The sequence below is a fragment of the Peromyscus californicus genome, unplaced genomic scaffold (genome assembly GCF_007827085.1).
Source record: "Peromyscus californicus insignis strain IS unplaced genomic scaffold, ASM782708v3 Scaffold_14__1_contigs__length_90479793_seg_2, whole genome shotgun sequence".
NCBI classification, from domain to species: Eukaryota; Metazoa; Chordata; class Mammalia; order Rodentia; family Cricetidae; genus Peromyscus; species Peromyscus californicus.
Genome location: NW_026294436.1, coordinates 67,104,913 through 67,124,001, shown reverse-complemented (window position 1 = coordinate 67,124,001; position 19,089 = coordinate 67,104,913). Strand labels below are relative to the sequence as shown.

Sequence of the window (19,089 nt, the reverse complement as noted above, 5' to 3'; positions counted from 1 at the left end):
TATAACACAAACATACATACGCACACACATGCACACACATAATTCAATCTATTTTAGGCAATGAGTTAGCAGGAACTTATTAACATTATAGAAAAAAAAAATCTGTGTCTCCAAACTCAGAAAACTGCCTTAAGACTGTTATGAATCAAGCTCTAAAATGCATTTTTCTTTAATTTTTCTTTCCCTCCTTCAGTCAGATTCTCTTGGACAGACGCTTTTCTGCTTGTTCTCTCTCTGTCTCTTCTCTCTCTTTCACTGATTCTACCCCCTTCTAACCGTAGAGCTGGGAGACCCCGGTGCCTCATTCCTGCAGAGACGTGCTCCACAACTGAGCTACATCTAGTGGTTTGGGTAAAAGGTTTGCTTATTTATTTATTTACAGACAAGACCTCACTATATCGACCTGGCTGGCTTTGAACTTCGAGATCCACCTGCTTCTGCCTCCTGAGTGCTAGGATTACAGGCCCATGTCATCACCCACAGCTGGATCTAGTTTTTTAAAAAAGAAATTCAGACCCTTCATGCTCCAGAATACTATTATTACTATTCTGGTGAAAATGACTACAGATTTACGTGTGTGCGCACATGTACAGTATATGCTTGAGTGCAAGCATTTGTGCACATTTATGGTTTTGTACACATCTGAGTGCATACCAATGTCAAAAGTCAGTTAAGTATCTTCCTCTATCAATGGAACCTTCCTTCTATTTTGAGACAAGGTTTTCCTCTGAGTCTAGAGCTCCCCAACTGGCTATGCTGGCTGGCCAGTGAGTTCATGGATCTGCCAGTCTCTGCCTGTCTCTGCCTGCCCAGCACTAGAGTTACAGACCTAGGAATCCAAACTCAGGGCTCACACTTGCAGGGCAGGCACTTTACCTAATATATCATCTCCCTAGCCCCATTTATACAGATTTTTTTTCCGTGCTAGTTTCTAAGAGTGAAAAATTACATACGATCAAAAGTTTCAAGAAAGGATAATGTGATACAGTAAGAATTTGCTTATGCTAAACCAAAAAAGTATGTATATATACACATAAATAAATATGTATTTATACACATATACATACATACATATATACATACGCACATCAAAGTGTGCAAAAGAGCTTGAGGGCAAGAGGAGCTGAAAGGAGCACTGCTTATACAGGTGCATACAAGGTTCTGAATTTAATACACAGGGAACCCCACCCTGCCACACAAAATGGAAAGAACTGTATTAAAAGCTTAATGTTGTCTACTTGTAGATAATGGAGGTATAGGTTGTTTTCCTCTTCTTATTTTTCTATTTTGTTTATTTTTCCATAGTGGACATACATTACTCCTACATTTTTTTTAATGCAATCATAATACTTCTCCAAATTTATTTGTAACAACAACAAATATCTAACAAAGAGGAAACAGTCTTCATAGAAGATCACACAGTCACTTGAAATGACAGGTTAATTCAAATTTATGACTTATACACATGAGCATCTGATATTATAACATTAAAAGAAAAAACAAAATTAAAGTACTTAAATATGAGATGAAATTGTAACATTTTCAGTCCTTCATAGAAAACATTTTCATATTACTCCACAAAAAGAGCGTTGTCTCTCCTATGGTTTGACTCTCTGAAGTATCAAGATAGGTGAGTAGCATGACGGAATCTTGCACTGCCTACCCTGTCCCCTGCAATGTGACTCATTACTCTGTCCGGAGTAGCCACACTGTATATGCCACCTACCTACTGGTCACATGGCAACCACCTGGCCAGTCCCTATACTCCAGCGCTCGTGACCTAGTAAATTGTATTTAAACTCAGTGACCTCAAAGCAGAGTAGAGATGCTGGCAATTTTATTGCAGTATACTATCATTACAATTTAAACTCCATTTGCTTCCAGAAACTGAACAAATGGTTACTACCGGAGGACACAGTAACTCCCCAAACAGCACGTGGAAGACATATACTGGTGTATTATGTCTTTGCTTTCCAACAGCACTACAACGATGCTTCTATAACAGCCATCCACAGGTGATGTTTGACTGGAGTTTAAAGCAAAACTTACCATCCATCACTATCTGCCGCATTTACATTCACACCAAACTGGACCAGGAACTTGACGATTTCTGTGTGGCCCGCACACACGGCATTATGAAGAGCTGTGATGCCCTCATCATTTGGTAGGCTTGGGTCATCAACCTGTCACACCAAGAAAAAGGGTGAGAGAGTCACTCCAATTTAATGTCACATCAACGTCATTACTAACTGGCTTCTTAGGATCAAGAATACAGAAACTTGGCTGACATTTTAAAAATCATAATTGAAACAGAGGAGCCAAGAAAACTATCCAGAAAATCCTAGAAACAGGAGAGACAGCATTAAGAACTTACTGTAAGAAGGCTTTCTTTAAATTCATAGCACCAGAAACAATATCCTTGGAGTTAGTTACCCTTGTTCTTCCTTCTAATTCCCACCACAAAACGGTTTTTTAAGTAGAAATCCTATTTGCTAGTTAAAGAAGTTCAACTAAAAACATTTTAAAGGAGTTGGACATGGTGGCACATGCCTGTAATTCCAATACTTGTGAAGTTGAGGTAGGAGGATCATGCATTTGAGGCTTACATCCCAAGACCCTCTCTCAATTAAAAAAAAAAAAAAAATTTAATAGATTTCTGAGTAGAGACCACAACTACAACTCAATACTATAGTGTACAAATTCATACAGAGCAACTTTCAGGAGAAATATTCTTTCTAATAAAGAAGTACGTTAAAATATTTCAAAGTGCAAACTGAACTCCTACATTATCAAAACCTTACAGTCACATTCTTAAAATAACACAGCCCGTTTTAGAGCATGTTCAATACTCCTCTCCACAACTCCATAGTCCCAAAAAAGAAAATTTAAAAATAGGATTTCCCTATAGTAGCTTTTGAGCTTTAAAATAAGATACAAAGTTGTATTTAAGAAACTTACCTCATAGATAATTCTCTGTACAAGGTCAAATTCTCCCTCCAAAGAGGAATCTAGGAGCAGAGCAAGAGGGTTGAACTTCACCCTCATCCCATGAGCAATCCTCTCGGACCCTGTTTTCCGCAAGTTTGTCCTTTTGCCCTGTAAAGGAAATGTGTGGGAAATCAGAGCAGCAAGAGCCGAGGCAGCACTCCGCTGAATTAGTTGAAAAAACTACTGTGTGGGGATCGATCTGTCTGTCTGTCTGTCTGTCTATCATCCATCCATCCATTCATCCATCCATCCATGTATTCAAAGATGCTCTCACTATTTAGCTCAGGCTGGCCTGGAACTTGCCATGTGGCCCAAGCTGACTCTGAACTTGCAATCTTCCTGCCTCAGTCTCCCAAGCCCTGGGATCACAGGAGTGTGCCATTAATGCCTGGATGTGGAACTCAGAGTGAACTAAGCATGGTGGCAACTGACTGGCTTTCTGTAGAGGACCACAACCCGACAAGATTATCTCTAATCATTTATCTAGTAGTATAATGCAGAGAGCCTAACTCTTAAATAGGGCAATACTCAGAATCATAACAACTCCCATACACAAGTGATTGTTTACTTAATCCTCATTAAAAACCCAATCACCCTTATTGCACAGAAAGGAAATGCACACAGTCAGAAAACAGCAGGACCAGAATGTGAACCTAGGTAAGCCCTTCCTCTTCAGTATTTCATACCATAGCCCTTCCTAAGGCACAAGCAAATTATTAGGCTACATAATAAAGACAATTAGTTATAACTAGACACACTGATGGAGAGGTTTACCTCTTAAGTTACTAAGTCATGTTAGTAAGTCAGGCTTTAAAGGGGCATTTTAAAAATGAGATCTTACATCCTATGAAACAGGATTTTTACACACACACACACACACACACACACACACACACACACACACACACACAGACTTCTTAAATTGCATTTATTTGGGGCTGGAGAGATGGCTCAGCAGTGAAGAACACTGGCTGCTTTTCCAGAGGACTCAGGTTCAGTTCCTGGCACCTACATGGTGACTCACAACTCTAACTCCAGTTCCAGAGAGATTTGACACCTTCACACAGATATACATGCAGGCAAAACCCCAAGAAATAATCTAAATTTCATTTATGTGTGTGTGTGTGTGTGTGTGTGTGTGTGTGTGTGTGTGTGTGTGTGCGCGCGCGCGCGTGCATATACTCATGTGTCGCAGTGTGAGTGTGGATGTCAGAAGACAACTTAACTTTCAAGAGTCAGTTCTCTCTGTCCGAAATGTGGGTCCCAGAAACAGAACTCAAGTTGTCAGGCTTGGTGGCAAGTGTCTTTGCCCACTGAGCCAACCTACCAGGCCCATTTTCATTTTTATCTCAGATATGAAGAGCCAGAGTTTTGCAAAAACATTAAGTGACAAATATTATATCTCACAGATGGGAAAGACGAAAGTGTTAGAAAAGTGTGATTAGTCTACGACTGTGCTAACATCAGCCTTTGGAAGCTGTAAGTGACCAGCCACCTGCCTCACAAGGCAAGCACCTAGCCACCCACTTTCAAAGAAACATACATAATCACAGTATCTGTGAAAGAGCAGTCATTTTCTAGGAAGAAAATAACAATCTTCCAAAGGAAGCACAAAGTGATATAAAAACATGATATCAGATATACAAAACCCATTTAAATAATCATTCGAAAGTGCCATTTGGGTTTTACTGTGTTTTCAATTCACAGCTCAGCATTCTATTTTGTTCGCACTTAAGGAATCAAAAATGACTTCCAACCAAGCAATAGAAAAGTAAACTGCAGGCACTGTGGTATTCTCTCCCACCAACTTTCCAAAAATTATGGAGTATCTTAATATATGGAAGAAGTGTAGAAGGCATTCCCAGGCCAGAAACATAGCTTTAGAGGAACTTGATGCTAGAGAAAAAGGAAACCAAGGGACTGCGGTGTTTGTTAGTGATTTCCAAACAACACTGAAGGGAAGGAAGGGGGCCAAAGAGCCGACTCCACTCTGCCCAGCTCTCCCTCCTGCTCCCACTCTGCCCAGCTTTCCCTCCTGCTCCCACTCTGCCCAGCTTTCCCTCCTGCTCCCACTCTGCCCAGCTCTCTCTCCTGCTCCCACTCTGCCCGGCTCTCCCTCCTGCTCCCGCTCTCTGCCCAGCTCTCCCTCCTGCTCCCACTCTGCCCGGCTCTCCCTCCTGCTCCACTCTGCCTAGCTCTCCCTCCTGCTCCCACTCTGCCCAGCTCTCCCTCCTGCTCCCGCTCTCTGCCCAGCTCTCCCTCCTGCTCCCGTTCTCTGCCCAGCTCTCCCTCCTGCTCCACTCTGCCTAGCTCTCCCTCCTGCTCCCGCTCTCTGCCCGGCTCTCCCTCCTGCTCCCTCTCTCTGCCCGGCTCTCCCTCCTGCTCCCGCTCTCTGCCCGGCTCTCCCTCCTGCTCCCGCTCTCTGCCCGGCTCTCCCTCCTGCTCCCGCTCTCTGCCCGGCTCTCCCTCCTGCTCCCGCTCTCTGCCCGGCTCTCCCTCCTGCTCCCACTCTCCAATCCTTCTAACTTCACCACTGTTTTAAGTTGGAGACTCAACCTAACATTTCACTAAGAATAAGTTTCAGGGGGCTGGAGAGGTGGCTCAGCGGTTAAGAGCACTGGCTGCTCCTGCAGAGGATCCCAGTTTGATTCCCAGCACCCACAGGCATCTGTAACTCCAGTTCCGGGGAACCGGCACTCTCTTCTGGACTCCTTGGCATTAGGCAGGCACACAATGCATATTTATATAAGTAGACAAAACACTCCTATACATCAAATAAAAATAGGAATAAAATCTTAAAGTTTCACTGCTAGAAAAATCAAAGCCTGGAAAGCAGTGACAGAGCCAATGAGAAGTTATATTATCTGCAGATTTCAGAGCTAAGCAAGTGATCAGCATGAAACCAGGTATTCTTTTCTCCAATCCACTGTGGTTTCCCTAGTGTCCCTTCAGCTAGAAAGACAACAAAGGTGGCCTTTACAGGCCTAAGAACAAAAATCTGTTTCCTTTATAAAGAACCTGAGTGCGCATGCACACATGCACGTGTATGTATACACACACACACACACACACACACACACACACACACACACACACACACATCAAAATACAGCAGTGTTTCTCATAATTAATGTCACCGCATCTATAACTCCCACCCTGAGCGTGATTTGATGGACAAAAGTCTGTATCTCAGCTACTCCAGAGGCAAAAGGTCTGTCTAGGCAACTGAGACTCTCAAAATAAAAAGAGAATTGAATATATAGCTCAGCACGAATAAGTCTCAATCCTGTCAAAAGCCAAGACTACAAAGATCCACTTCATGCCAAGGGATCATAAGATAAAAAGGCAAACTAGAGAAGAATAAAGCCACCATGATGAGCATTACAAGGGAAGGTCTCCTAAATGAACATGGGACACTACATTACTTACAGGAGGCAAAGACACCTGCCCGGTGATTTCAGGTGGGCGCATGCGTACAGAGTCTTCTTCAGGTCCCTCCGGCTCCCCAGAAGGATATGGAGGGGGAGGGTAGGGTGGGTATTCTTCTAGGTATACTTCCAGTAAATGGGGGGCCTCTGGGTTTGTGTCTTCTGTGTTGCTCTGGAGACCTGGACTGCTGTCTGTGACTCCTTCAGGCACACAGTCAAGGCCTGGAGAAGGAGCTGGCACACCACTGTTCTCTGTGCTGGCACTCCCCGTATCCTCTGGGGACAAGGGTTCAGGAACTACAGAGCCCACTTCTTTCTCTGGCTCCACATGTAAATACGGGTTGGGGATTTCTACTGGGCTGTCCGTGTTGACAGTCACTGAGCTCGGCGATTTCACTGGGTACGAGGGGACTGAGATGGTCTCCATGGCGGCTATGGTGGTCCTCTGATACAAAAGTTTCTGGATATTTGGCCCATTAGGGCCTTCTGGTTCCGTTATGGAGCTACGTTTCTTTAATGGCCTTGGTGCATTAGACAGTTTCTTCCGCAGAGCTTCTAAGTCAGCATCGCTCTGGTTTCGGTAAGGATTAGACAAGAAAGGCAGTAATTTCGTTGGGCTGAGTGGTCGAGGAATCCTTTCATTTTCATGGCTCTCGTGAGCTGAAGAAACAGGCTCTGCCTCAGGTTCCGGACTGCCGGGCTTGCCCTGGTTACAGGCATAAATGTTCTCTGGGTTCTGTTGTGGATTCTGAGCAGCAGCTATCACAGGCCTGCCATATACTGGTCAGAGAAGACAGAAAGGAAAAGCCCAGTTAGTGCTAACTCAACAAAACTGGTAAGAAAACAGCTCATGGTAAGTGAAGTCCTGTGGCATGGCATCAAGGAAAACCGGTAATCTGTCCACAAATCCAGACTAAGTCTAAACACATACTACCCACCTTCCACACTATTCAAATGTAGATCAATGTGAGAAATCATACTCAGCTCACACAACTGAGAACCACGTATCTTTCCCAAAAACATTCCCCTGAAACAGTCCAATGACGTCAAAATGACCTGATTTCCAAATTATTATATTAGCAATATTTACCAAGGATTAATGAAAAGACTACGCTGGTACTTTAATATCTGTTATGGTAGCTTTGAACCACAATTATATGCTTACTTCATAACTAAAAAGGCATTTTCAATCAATTAAGTCATGGTCAATTGTATCCTAGCCTCATAATATAACCAAGTCAGAAAAAAAACTCAAACATCCAAACTGCACATGTTTAACACAAACTAATTTTATTATGGTTTCATATTTACTTAGTGGTGGTATCCTTACTATAACAATTTAAAACACAAAGGAGTGCTGCTTTTAAAAATCAAGAGACAATGTAACTGTCCCACCCTCTGTGTGCCAAGAACAGTCGCATCACTAGTAAAGCTGCGGCCTTCCACACCATGTAACACCTGTGACCCTGTCTTCCCACATCAGCACGCGCCTTCAGAACTGAGACTCAACTCATCTGGGAGGGTTAGCTTTGAACTGTCAACTTGCCACAACCTAAAATCACCTCTGAAGAGAAGCACGATTGAGGACCTGTCTAGATCGGGTTGGCTTGTGGGCGTGTCTGTGGGGATTCCGATTGTTAACTGATGTGGGAGGCCCAGCCTACTGTATCTAACTGTTCCCCGGCAGAGGTCCTGAACTGTGTCGGACAGAAGAAAGAGAGAACAAGCAGAGAGCGTGGGTTCAGTCATTTCTCTCCACTCTCGACTGTGAATACAATGTGAACAGCTGCTTGCATTTCTGACCCAACTTCTCCGAAGTGATAAAGAGTAACCTGGAATTACAAGCTAAGGAAAAGCTTTCCTCCTTTGTTGCCTTTTGTAGGGTTTTCTAGCACAGTCATCGATATGAAACTAGGACACTATGCTGTGTCTGCAGTAACTACTGTAGTAGCTGACACTTGGCGGGCACTCCATTAACCAGATTAACCAGAGTCACAGTTAAAATCCTTAGAACTGCTTCAGCCTAAGAGACCTGGCATTTTACTGTCTGCTGGCAGCTTGGCATAGGACTTAAGCCCAAACTCTACACAGGTAAAAACGAAATCAAGAACCAAAGGGCTAGGAGAGATGGCTGTGTATGAAAGCTCTTACCACGTAAGCCTGACAGACAGCCTGAGTTCTATCTCTGGAACTCTCGGTAGAAGGAGGGAAGTGACTTCCAAAAGCTGTCCTCTGACCTCTACATGCACACTGGCACATGCATTTGCTCTTTTAAGCACACTCTTGCACATGCTCCCCCCCCACACACACACACACTTAAAAACGCAAACCAACAGAACCTTACCACTCGAAAAGTGGGGGCCTCTGGGGTGTGTCTTTGTCAGCGCGCTCTGCACAGCCTGTTGGAAGTTTTTTCCTGGTGCCTGATGCTGGGTATACATGGAGTAGATGGAGCTTGCTGCCACAGTCTGGGGTTTTCGGAAGGCTGGAGGGAAGGTGTCCTTGGAAGGCTGGGGCGTAAAGGGGCGGACTGCAGCAGCAGGTGGGCTTTCTTGCTTAGATCCTGGAGAGAGGACTTGGTCTTGGCCACCTGATGGTGCACCTGGAGACAGCAGCACCCTTGGCTGTGGCCCTGCTGGCTTGAGCTTAGCTCCCATGCATTGAGCAGCTATTGGCAATTGCTGAGGATTTCCATCTGGCTTCATGTCAGGAGGTGACTGACTCGTTTGTCCAAAGTAAGGCAAATTAATCTGTTTTGGCTTTGTAGGAACAGGAGGTGGAACTTTAGCCACATTTTTATTTGCAGCCTGTAACACATATGCACACACACAGCAATGTGGTTAAAATACTGTACAAAATTATATAAAATACCCTAGTCAGCTCACTTCACAAATACAAGCACATGCATCAGCTCACGGGGCTCCAGCTAGCTCAAGGGCTAAAGCAGTTGCCACGCACCAAGAGGACTGCAGTTTGGACTCCCAGAACCTGCGTAAATGCTGAGTGGGAGCTCAACCGTAATTCCAGCCTGCAAGCTGTCTAGTGAGACCAGCCACACCAGCAAGCTCTGGGTATGACTGAGAGACCCTAGTTCAAAGAATAAGGAAGAAAAGCAACTGAAGAAAATTCCCAACATCAACCCTGGATCTCCACACCCAGGGGCACACATATGCACCCACACACTTGAACATGCATATACACATACATATACTTCTGCACACTAGATACATACTCATGAAAAGCAGACAAAATATTGCTTCTACATTTTAAAACCATTAAAGCTTTAAATCATATTAATAAGGGACTTACAGTGATATAATCCAATTCCCCCACCCCCCAACCCCATGACTTCCTTCCTAGTCTTGCTTCCTAGCTGGGCAAAACTCTTTACTGCCATTTTTCATTTCCACAGATGGCATCAATACATAAAAATATTCTTGTATATCCGAATGTCATACAACCTTAACTGTAAACTCAACCTTTGGCAGGCTAAGGCAGGAGGATCACAAGTTTGAGGTCAGAGTAAAACCAAGTCTCAAAACACCATTCCCAAACAAGCAAGCCCAGAGTTGTCTGCAATGCAGAACACATGAAAACCCACCTAACCTGCAGCGTTCATCCACAGGTCCACTCATCCTAATTTAAGATCCTAATATCACTAGAGATTCACATCATGTCTTTGCTACAGCCTTGGCTCTAGATTTCATCCTGGGTGTTTGTTCCGTTTTCATTCTTTGAGACACAATTTTACTCTGTAGCCCAGACTGGCTTCAAATTTGATGCAACCCTTCTGCCTCAGCATCTCCAGGGCTGGGAATAAGGCAGGAGCTGCCGTGTTCGCACACCAGACTTCAAGGGAACAAAACACCTGGGCACCATGAATACTTTCTTCTTCCGTGTACTTACACACTTCAGAGAATCACAAAAACCTGTGACCCAGAAGCAAATATGCACCATCCCCAAGGAGGAAGTGCTCACTCCTATCTAAACAACAGACTCCTATTATATTTCCTAATGTTCCACATACTGCATTTCTTCTGTTCTCCCTCACAGACAATATTTTAAAATCTTTTCTTTAAAAATGCTCTAGAGAAACACATTAGGTAGTAGCAACTGAGAGAGCACTAAATACCTGAGCATCCCGCAAGATGTCCTCACTGCTCTGGTTTTTCCTCAGCGTACCGAAGGAGGGCGGGGCAGCGCACTGGTCCACTGTGTCAAACATGGAAAAGGGGCGCACTTTCTTCTCCTTCTCCCTCACAGAGATCTCCCCATCATCAACTGAAGACAAAGAGGAAACCCACCCTGACATCCACGCTGTTTGGAATAAAACTACTTTCACCCGTTTCTTTCTTCTAGGTCTCTCTGAACACTGCACCCACTAAGTGCTCTCATATTTCTTTTCTAAGCTGTTAAAAAAAAAAAAAAACAAAACCAAATACTCCATGCTAATATCTTAGTTCCTGAGTTATGTTAGGAAATCATCTAAAGGAACTGCCGCGGTCTTAACAAGCTAACCAAAAAACGAGCTCCCTAGAAAAAGAACAAACATGCCTTTGAGAATCAAAGCACAAACAAACCTTACCTTGGTCCAGGGCAGTCCCCGTGCTCTGCGGTACAGAGGAGCCTTGACTGGGTAAGAGGTCTGCATTGGAGGGGTTCCAATCAGGGCCAGCTGGGTGAATTTTAGAGCCTAGAATGCAGAAAGCAGCCACAAGTCACTCACATTCTAAAGACATTTCACTGCTTCATTTCACTTTGCTGCTAAGACTTTTAATCTCTAAAAAAACAGCTTTAAAGCTTGGGCACACAGCCTCCCAGCAAATTTATTTAGAAAATACCTATGTCAGGTTTTGTTTCTTCTTTTAGATTTCCCACCTTACTCAAACAGTTTAAAAAATAGCCAAAGCAAAGGAAAAGTTGGCCTGAGCCAGAGAAGCCCTAGTCATTACTCTTGACTATGTAAGGAAGCATGGCCATCACCCAGAAGACAATTTCCACCACAGCAGATGGAAGCACATGAAACAGATGTGTACAAACAATGCCTCAGTGATGGATTGGTAAATGTGTGCCCACGAACTCCAACCCAGCTTTCACTATTTAGGGTATTCATGATTTTTCTACACTGGTATCTAAATTTCAAATGCCAGCCAGGAGTGGTAGCATATGCCTTTAATCTCAGCACTTGGGAGACAGCACTTAGCCTTGAATCTCTGAGTTCAAGGCCAGCCTGGTCTATAAATGTTGAGAGCCTACCTCAAAAACAACAACCACCACCATATATATAGATATAGATATATATATATTCTAAACTATTAAGTATTAATGCTTCATAGTAATAATTATGGCAAAACAAATAATTTAGTTATTTTTTTCATATAACAATGGGAAGAAGAAGAAGAAGAAAAAAATAATGGTTATCTGAATGATAAGAATGTTTGGACCCTGCACTTCCTGAAACTCTGCCATTATTGATCCTTCCATTATGAAATTCCAGCTTGCACCTCTCCACACTCCTGATACAGAAGGCAAAGTTGACTAAAGCAAGGGCCTCTGCTCTTCCCACCTTACACCTCCAGGTGTTTACCTTCATTCCAAAACCTGTCAGCAAGCAATGCTCATGCCTAAGAGCTCATGAATTCTTAATACTGTTCCAAAGAAAGAGGATTCACAACTCTGTAAAACTGGCATTACTGATATGTCTATACAGTCTCTTCGAACAGGACGAAAGATCTCAGATCAACATTTCCTTCCTAACAAGGATAACTTTCTTTTGTGAGATAATGCACCACTGTATAGGCCTCTAACTACACACAATCCTCCTGCTTCGACCTCTGCAGAAAGTGTTGGACTTAAAGGTGAACGCCACACATCCAGTAAGGACATTTCTGAAAACACTCTGATGTTATCCTGAGTAGAACTGTCTTGGTTACAATCACTAGCAAAGAATACAGGAATTGGAGAATTTAAAAGTAGGTAATACGAAAACAACTTTTTTAAATACTCATTGGCAAATACAGCGGCACAGGGAAGAGCTGAATATGGAGGACCTTGGAAAGGTCTTTTACCTTTACTTTGCAAAGCAGCCCCAGACCTCATGTTGGGCAGTGTCTGTATCTTCATTGGCCCCTCTGCTGACTGCATGACCAAAGCCCCATCGGGCAGGGCTGGCTTCACCAGCAGCTCGGGCCTGGAGGGCATCCGTGGCATAGTAGATGACTGGATGTACGGGCCGACAGCAGCCACACGACTCGGGGCTGACACTGCTTGTTGGGGAAGATTTCCATCAGGTGAAACCTTGGTTAAAAAGCACAGATCTTTTAATATTACATGTTTTACTAGAGGACTAATTCAGAAAAGAATGAAAATTTCAGAATGAGCAGTTTTGGAATTTAACCAGACTATAAAAACAAGTTCCAACAGAACTACTCCATTATGAACTCTCATATAACCTTGCTGCAAGTCTTAGAAAGGGAAGCTAAGCACCACAGGTAAACAAAAGGTGAACAGTCCCAGACCATCTTCTGCAGACTCACCCTGCACTGTCTTCTCTGAGGACAGCTGTAGGACTCCAACGCAGCTGCTGCCCCCTCCCCAGGCCCAGGGCAGACCCCTCCCCAGTACAGACAGCCTACTGGCTCACCGGGAGATTCTCTTTCTGCTGCAGCGCGGCCTTCTTCTTCCAGAGCCGGTCCCTGAGCTCATTAACTCGCTTGTCCATGACTGCCACTTCTGAATTGCGCTTGTTCAAACACTCCCTCTGTTGTTGCAGCTTGGCATTCTGCTCTTGGTTCAGTTTGTTTCTTAACTGAACAAAACAGGACGGAAACACCAAGATAACCAAGGGAAGGAAAGAAAAGCACCTCCAGGAAGCAATCACATGGTTAACTATTACAGAATTTCTAAAAATGTAAGGGGCTTGCTTCCACCTCTCTGCACACCTCACCTCCTGGTTTAAACTTCAGCAACATCTGTGCCTGACCACTGGCTGTGGTTATGCCTCAAATTTCCTGTTTGAGGCATCTTAAAGTTTATTCTGGATTCTTGGGGTTTAGGCCTCCCACTTCCACCCACCTTAAGGAAAAGCAGCTAAAGTCCAAAAGTTCCGGTCATCTCTGGGAAGTTTCTATTTCTGGGGCGGAGCTCGCGCTGCGTTGAGAGAGTGCCGTACCTGCAGTTCCTTGTAGAGGCGGTCAAGCTCAGCCACGGCTGACTGGTTGTCATGGTGGCCATCGATCCTGCCGTTCTTAAGCATCTCGAGCTGCCTTGTAAGTTCCTCCACTTTTGACACAGCCAGAACTAGCTCCCTCTGTTTCTGCTGGAACAAGCTATTCATCTGCTCAATTTCCTCCACTAGAAGAGAGAGAATGACCACGGCTGAAAATAAAATAAGAATGAACTACTTGCCAGGCAACCAAGCTCCATAATGAACTTTCTAGTAAGTAGAGAACTCTTTGAGAATGTTCTAGGACCAACCTACTTTTAGAAACAACAGAAATCCCTGAACGGCTGCATTATTGTCTAGATACAGACATTTGAAGGCTCTGAAGAATTTACACAGTGAATAAAGTAAACATTAAACTCTCAATTTTGGAAATCAATTTTCTTTTGAACTTTAGATCTCACTTTTATAATGGTAGAGCGACTGAATCACTAAAACTTTAATTATTAATAATATGGCAATTTAATAACTGGAGGTACCACATAAACAAAAATCCTTATCTTCATCAAATTCTTGATCAAGAATTTAGGAAAAAATATAACTTAAAAATGTAATTTTACGCCGGGCGATGGTGGCGCACGCCTTTAATCCCAGCACTCGGGAGGCAGAGGCAGGAGGATCTCTGTGAGTTCGAGGCCAGCCTGGTCTACAAAGTGAGTTCCAGGACAGGCACCAAAACAACACAGAGAAACCCTGTCTCGAAAAAAACCAAAAAAAAAAAAAAAAATGTAATTTTACAATCTACCTAAAACACTCAATGCTAACATCAACCAAGAGGAACTCTTTTAGAATTCCTTTAAACACAAACACTTATTCTCACTACAAACCCACATAAACTTCCCGTGCTGCTTTCATTCTGCAGAGCAGCTTCCAATCCAGCCTCTCCTGTCTACCGTGAGCCACGCACGCATGCACGCACGCACGTACCCAGCTTCCCGTTGCTCAGCCTCTTCTGCTCCACGTGGCCCTTCAGCGCTCTCACTTTCTTAAGCTTGGCTTCCTGACTTTCAGCTATTTCTTTGAGCCTCTTAAGTTTCTCCTGCTCAGCAGCTTGTTGCTGCTGACGTTGGTCTTGCTGTTTTAAAAACTTTAAGCGTTGCTCCTAAAGACAGAAAAAGAAGCATCACTGGGCCAGTCATTTTAAACAGGCACACTACCAACTTCAACATAACCTCACTCGACCCTCGCAGGCCAAGACTAGTGTTCCTGTAACAGTTCTGCTCTTCCCATATATCCTGCATGCTGTCACAATCACCCGGGCAGTATTCGAAACACACACTCCTTGGCCCACCCTAGAAGCTCTTGGAGAGAAGACTTAGAAATTAGTATTTTTAATCCAAGTAGTTCCTACATAGTAAGCGAGCAGTAATCCTGGAAGTGGTTTCATAAAGAACTGCTTGTAAAATAGATTGTTTGTGTAGTGTCCATGGGAGTATATACATGTGCATATGTGTATGTGTGTAGGCATGAAAGGTCAGAGGTCAACATCGGATATCTTCCTTGATCACCTTTTCTCCCTCATTTTTATTAGTTCTTTGAAAAGTTTTGTGTGATGAATTTTGATCATATTCAATCTTTCCCCAATCCTCTCAGAGCTACGCCCCCTTCCCTACCCACCCAACTTTGTGTCCCTTTTTATTAAAAGAAGATTAATTTTTAATAACGTGTATGTGTCTGTGTGGGGCTATGTGCACATGAATGAAGGTGTCTGTAGAGGCTGAGGGATTCCGAGCCCCAGGGCCGGGGTTATAGGCAGTTCTAAGTCACCTGACGTGAGTGCTGGGAACAGAACTCAGGCTCTCTGTAAGAACAGTGCATGCTCTGAACTGCTGAGCCTTTTCCCCACTTTAAAAAAAAATCAAGTACAGCTTGTGCCGCTCAAGTACTCTTGGATGTGTGCCTTTCACAGGAGGGTGGCCAACCCTAAACCCTAAGAAAAACTCACTCCCTTCTGCCAGAAGCCATCAGCTGACAGCACCTCCACCCCACCCCGGGGTGGGACTGCATGCCCACCTCCCTTCTCTGGGAGGGATTTTGTCTGGCTGAGACTGCACGGGTCTTATACATGTTGTCATAACTGCAATGAGTGCACATTGTGAGTGCCCTGTTGTGTCTGGAAAACGTTTCCCTGTAGTCGCCCACCGCCTCTGGCTCTTACAGTCTTTCGGGCCCCTCTTCTAACAGTCCCTGAGCCCTGGAGGAGGGGGATCACACGGGGAGAGAATGAGTTACTCGTTAGACCTGGACTGGCCAGACAAGGTGGCCAATGAGCTGCAGGGATCTGCCGTCTCGTCACCGTCCCTCCCAGTGCTATGGTCACACAGGCTGCCCCCGTGCCCAGCTGTTACATGAGTGCTGAGGATCCATCCAGTTCCTCAAACTTTCATAGCAGCCACTTCCCAAAGGGAGCTGTCTTTCTGCCCCCAGATGCGTCTAGAAGACGCTAACCTGGTCCGGTAAGGACAAGTACTTGCCTGAGAAACTGAGGTAAATCTCTGAAGCCCATATGGTAGAAGGAGAACCAACTCTCCGAGTTTTCCTCAGAGCTCCACTTACACTGTGGCAGAGATACGCATACAGGAAACACAAGCACACACGTGTTCACACACGTGCATGTGCGCATGCACACTAACTTAAAAAAGAGGCTCATTTTAAGGAGCCCATTTGAGTTGGGAGGCAATGTAAAAAAAAGCAGTTAAATGTAGAGGATATGAATTCAAATTCAGACTCCAAGCCAAACTATGAATTCCTATGAGATCTTGGACACACACATTTGTTTCTTCATCTGTAACGTGGGAATGAGTGTTAACAACTACTTGTTGCTGTGACAAGGATTAAATAGAAAATATAAATACTCCTCTTTGAGAAGTATCTTATATATTATATACTCCATGGGTAGGAACTGTAAAGAGCCAAGGAAGTAACATCTTTAGAAAACTGAAGTTAAGCCAGGCGGTGGTAGTGCACGCCTTTAATCCCAGCACTTGGGAGGCAGAGACAGGCGGATCTCTGTGAGTTCGAGGCCAGCCTGGTCTACAGAGTGAGTTCCAGGACAGGCTCCAAAGCTATAGAGAAACTCTGTCTTGAAAAACAAAACAAAACAAAACAAAAAAAAAAACCCTGCAGTTATGCAATTTAAAATTTGTATTACTTTATAATTTTAAAACACCAATCACAGAATCTACAATCAAAGGTAACCATCTCCAAATATGCTTAAAACATGTAAATAACATGGACTTTCAAAGGGAAGGTCTTGAGATTAGAGATTTACTCTGCAATGATCAACCGTTTAGATGAAGGTGTGTCCTCCCTCCACACTGTGATAGCATAACAGCTTATTTTTACAATAAGCTTTTAGAAATGTGGGATCTCAGGCTCCAAACTCTGAATCAGAAACCTGTTTCTTAGCTAGATGATTAGGTCCAGTTTGAGAAGCGATGCACCACGGTGCCGGCTATCACAAGTAGAAATGGGTGCATAAGAATGCATGGAAATGTTACATGCAAGAGCAAAGTGCATGGTGAGAACAGCTAAAAGATCTCCTAGCCATTACCTGTAAGGCTCAATGGGTAACCGGTTGAGTCATCATGTGGTTAATCCAGCTTCTGGAAGCTTCCAGTCACTAAAGGACTTCTAATTTAAGGATCCTGAGTGTGTGGACTAGGGGCTGACAACGTAGAGCCTGAAGATGAAACCAGCTTGCCGAGTTTTTTAGGTTTTTTTTGTTTGTTTGCTTGTTTTGAGTTTTTTTGTTTGTTTGTTTTAAATCAATCAATCTTTCTCTTCTCCCAGCAACCCTGCATGTGTATGGGGGTGGGGACATCTCACCACAGAAATGCTGGGGTCACAGATATAGTTACCAAACCCCGCTTCACATGGGTTCTGAGATCCAAACTCAGATCCTCAAACTTGGACAAGTACATTACCTACTAAGCCATTTCCTAAGCCCCTAATTTGCTGTTTTCATAAGTAGAGCTCCACTGGAACACACCACACACATCTGTGACTACTCACAGGCAAAGCTGACTAACCACTATGGAGACAGAGTGGCACACAAAGGCTGAGACTGTTACTACAGAGCTCTAAGGAGCAAAGTCTGCCGGCATCTGCTGTAGATTCTAAGCCTGTGGCTGGCAGATGCAGCGGCAGAGAGAGACTAGTTTTGATAGTAACTGAGGGCAATTTTTCTTATTCAAGGCCAGGACTAGGATTTTGAATAAAACACCTCTTTTCCACTGGGGCCAAGCAGCAGAAGGCGACAGCGACAGCTTGAGCAAATGTTCAAGTTGTTCCTGCTGCAGCACAGGTGAGCTCCAGGGAGCAAAGAAAAGTGTTCTTTCTAACTTCCCTTTCCCTGACTCCCAGCCCAGGGTAATCAGCCTTTATCAAAATCAAGGATCAAGTCAGACATGGTGGTGTAAGTCTATAATCCCAGCTATTCAGGAGCCAGAGGCAGGGGGAAATCACTTGGGACCAAAAGTTTGAGATCAGCTTAGGTAACAGAGACAGGCAACTAACTCAAAAAGAAAAAAAAAAAACAGTAACAAAAATTAGGTCAGGAAAATCCTGAACTGAAAGGATACAAGGGTTTCTGAAAAATGCTGAAGAAAATCACCCAGCAGGTAACTTGGGGTGATAACACCAGTTCCTATGTGAGAGAGAGGCCACTACCTCAATAAGCAGGGCAGACTGTGAACAGTCTCGACAAAGACATTAACAGCAGTAGGTGATGAGGTCTGGGAAGACTCTACCTTAGTAGCCAGCATTTGTTGCTGGGCCTCAATCTGCTGCTGCTGGCGAGATGCCATCTCCTGAAGTTCAGCAAGCGTCAGGTCCATCCTCGGACTATTCACCTACAAATGGAAACACACCACCATCTATTTCTATATTATGTTCAGAGGCCTGCTTAAAAGCTCCATCTAAACTAATCATAACAAAATTATTTGGGTATTAATTTTTACTTTAATAGTCACTGAGTTCATTTATTAAGATATAAAACATACTAACATACAGGCCAATGATTTTTGAAGCTGTACATTTTAAATAGTTTTCTCAGAAACACAAACAGAAGAATTCAGAGTTACTCTGTCCTGTGGTTAATTTACATTAAACAGTAGACTGTGGCTGTATAAACACAGTACTAGGGTGTCCACAGCAAACCTAGAACATAGTCATCAAAACATGACTTCAACACAAGGCACCACTGGCTAGGCCCGGCAGTGCACTGGGGAGGCCAAGGCAAGAGTTACCACTTTCCAATCTCCAAAAACCAGTCTAAAGTTAGTTATGATAGCTTACACCTGTAATCCCTGATCTATACAAGGAGGCCCTCCAGGCTGACCAGGGCTACACAGTCCTGACCTTGACTGAAAAAAAAAGGGGCGATTTGTTGTATCTCAGTTCTACTTACATAAACCTTCCTTTGGGAAAGTAAACACCAATTGAGGTATT

At 43.8% G+C, this 19,089-nt stretch overlaps 1 protein-coding gene across 2 annotated transcripts in view; it reads right to left on the bottom strand.

Annotated features, from left to right (window-relative positions):
• Tp53bp2 (tumor protein p53 binding protein 2) overlaps positions 1–19,089 on the bottom strand; it is a 57,259-nt gene that overhangs the window by 10,720 nt on the left and 27,450 nt on the right. The window contains exons 5-15 of one of the 2 annotated variants that reach the window (XM_052737862.1): positions 18,390–18,491; positions 14,566–14,740; positions 13,588–13,769; positions 13,060–13,224; positions 12,485–12,713; positions 11,002–11,109; positions 10,549–10,628; positions 8,761–9,223; positions 6,418–7,196; positions 2,959–3,096; positions 2,050–2,183 (exon numbers count right to left, since the gene is read on the bottom strand). In XM_052737862.1, coding sequence (XP_052593822.1) covers positions 2,050–2,183; positions 2,959–3,096; positions 6,418–7,196; positions 8,761–9,223; positions 10,549–10,628; positions 11,002–11,109; positions 12,485–12,713; positions 13,060–13,224; positions 13,588–13,769; positions 14,566–14,740; positions 18,390–18,491 — 2,555 coding nt within the window. Of the gene's footprint in view, positions 1–2,049; positions 2,184–2,958; positions 3,097–6,417; positions 7,197–8,760; positions 9,224–10,548; positions 10,698–11,001; positions 11,110–12,484; positions 12,714–13,059; positions 13,225–13,587; positions 13,770–14,565; positions 14,741–18,389; positions 18,492–19,089 lie in introns of both variants that reach the window. The other variant, XM_052737861.1, reaches the window with a different exon arrangement.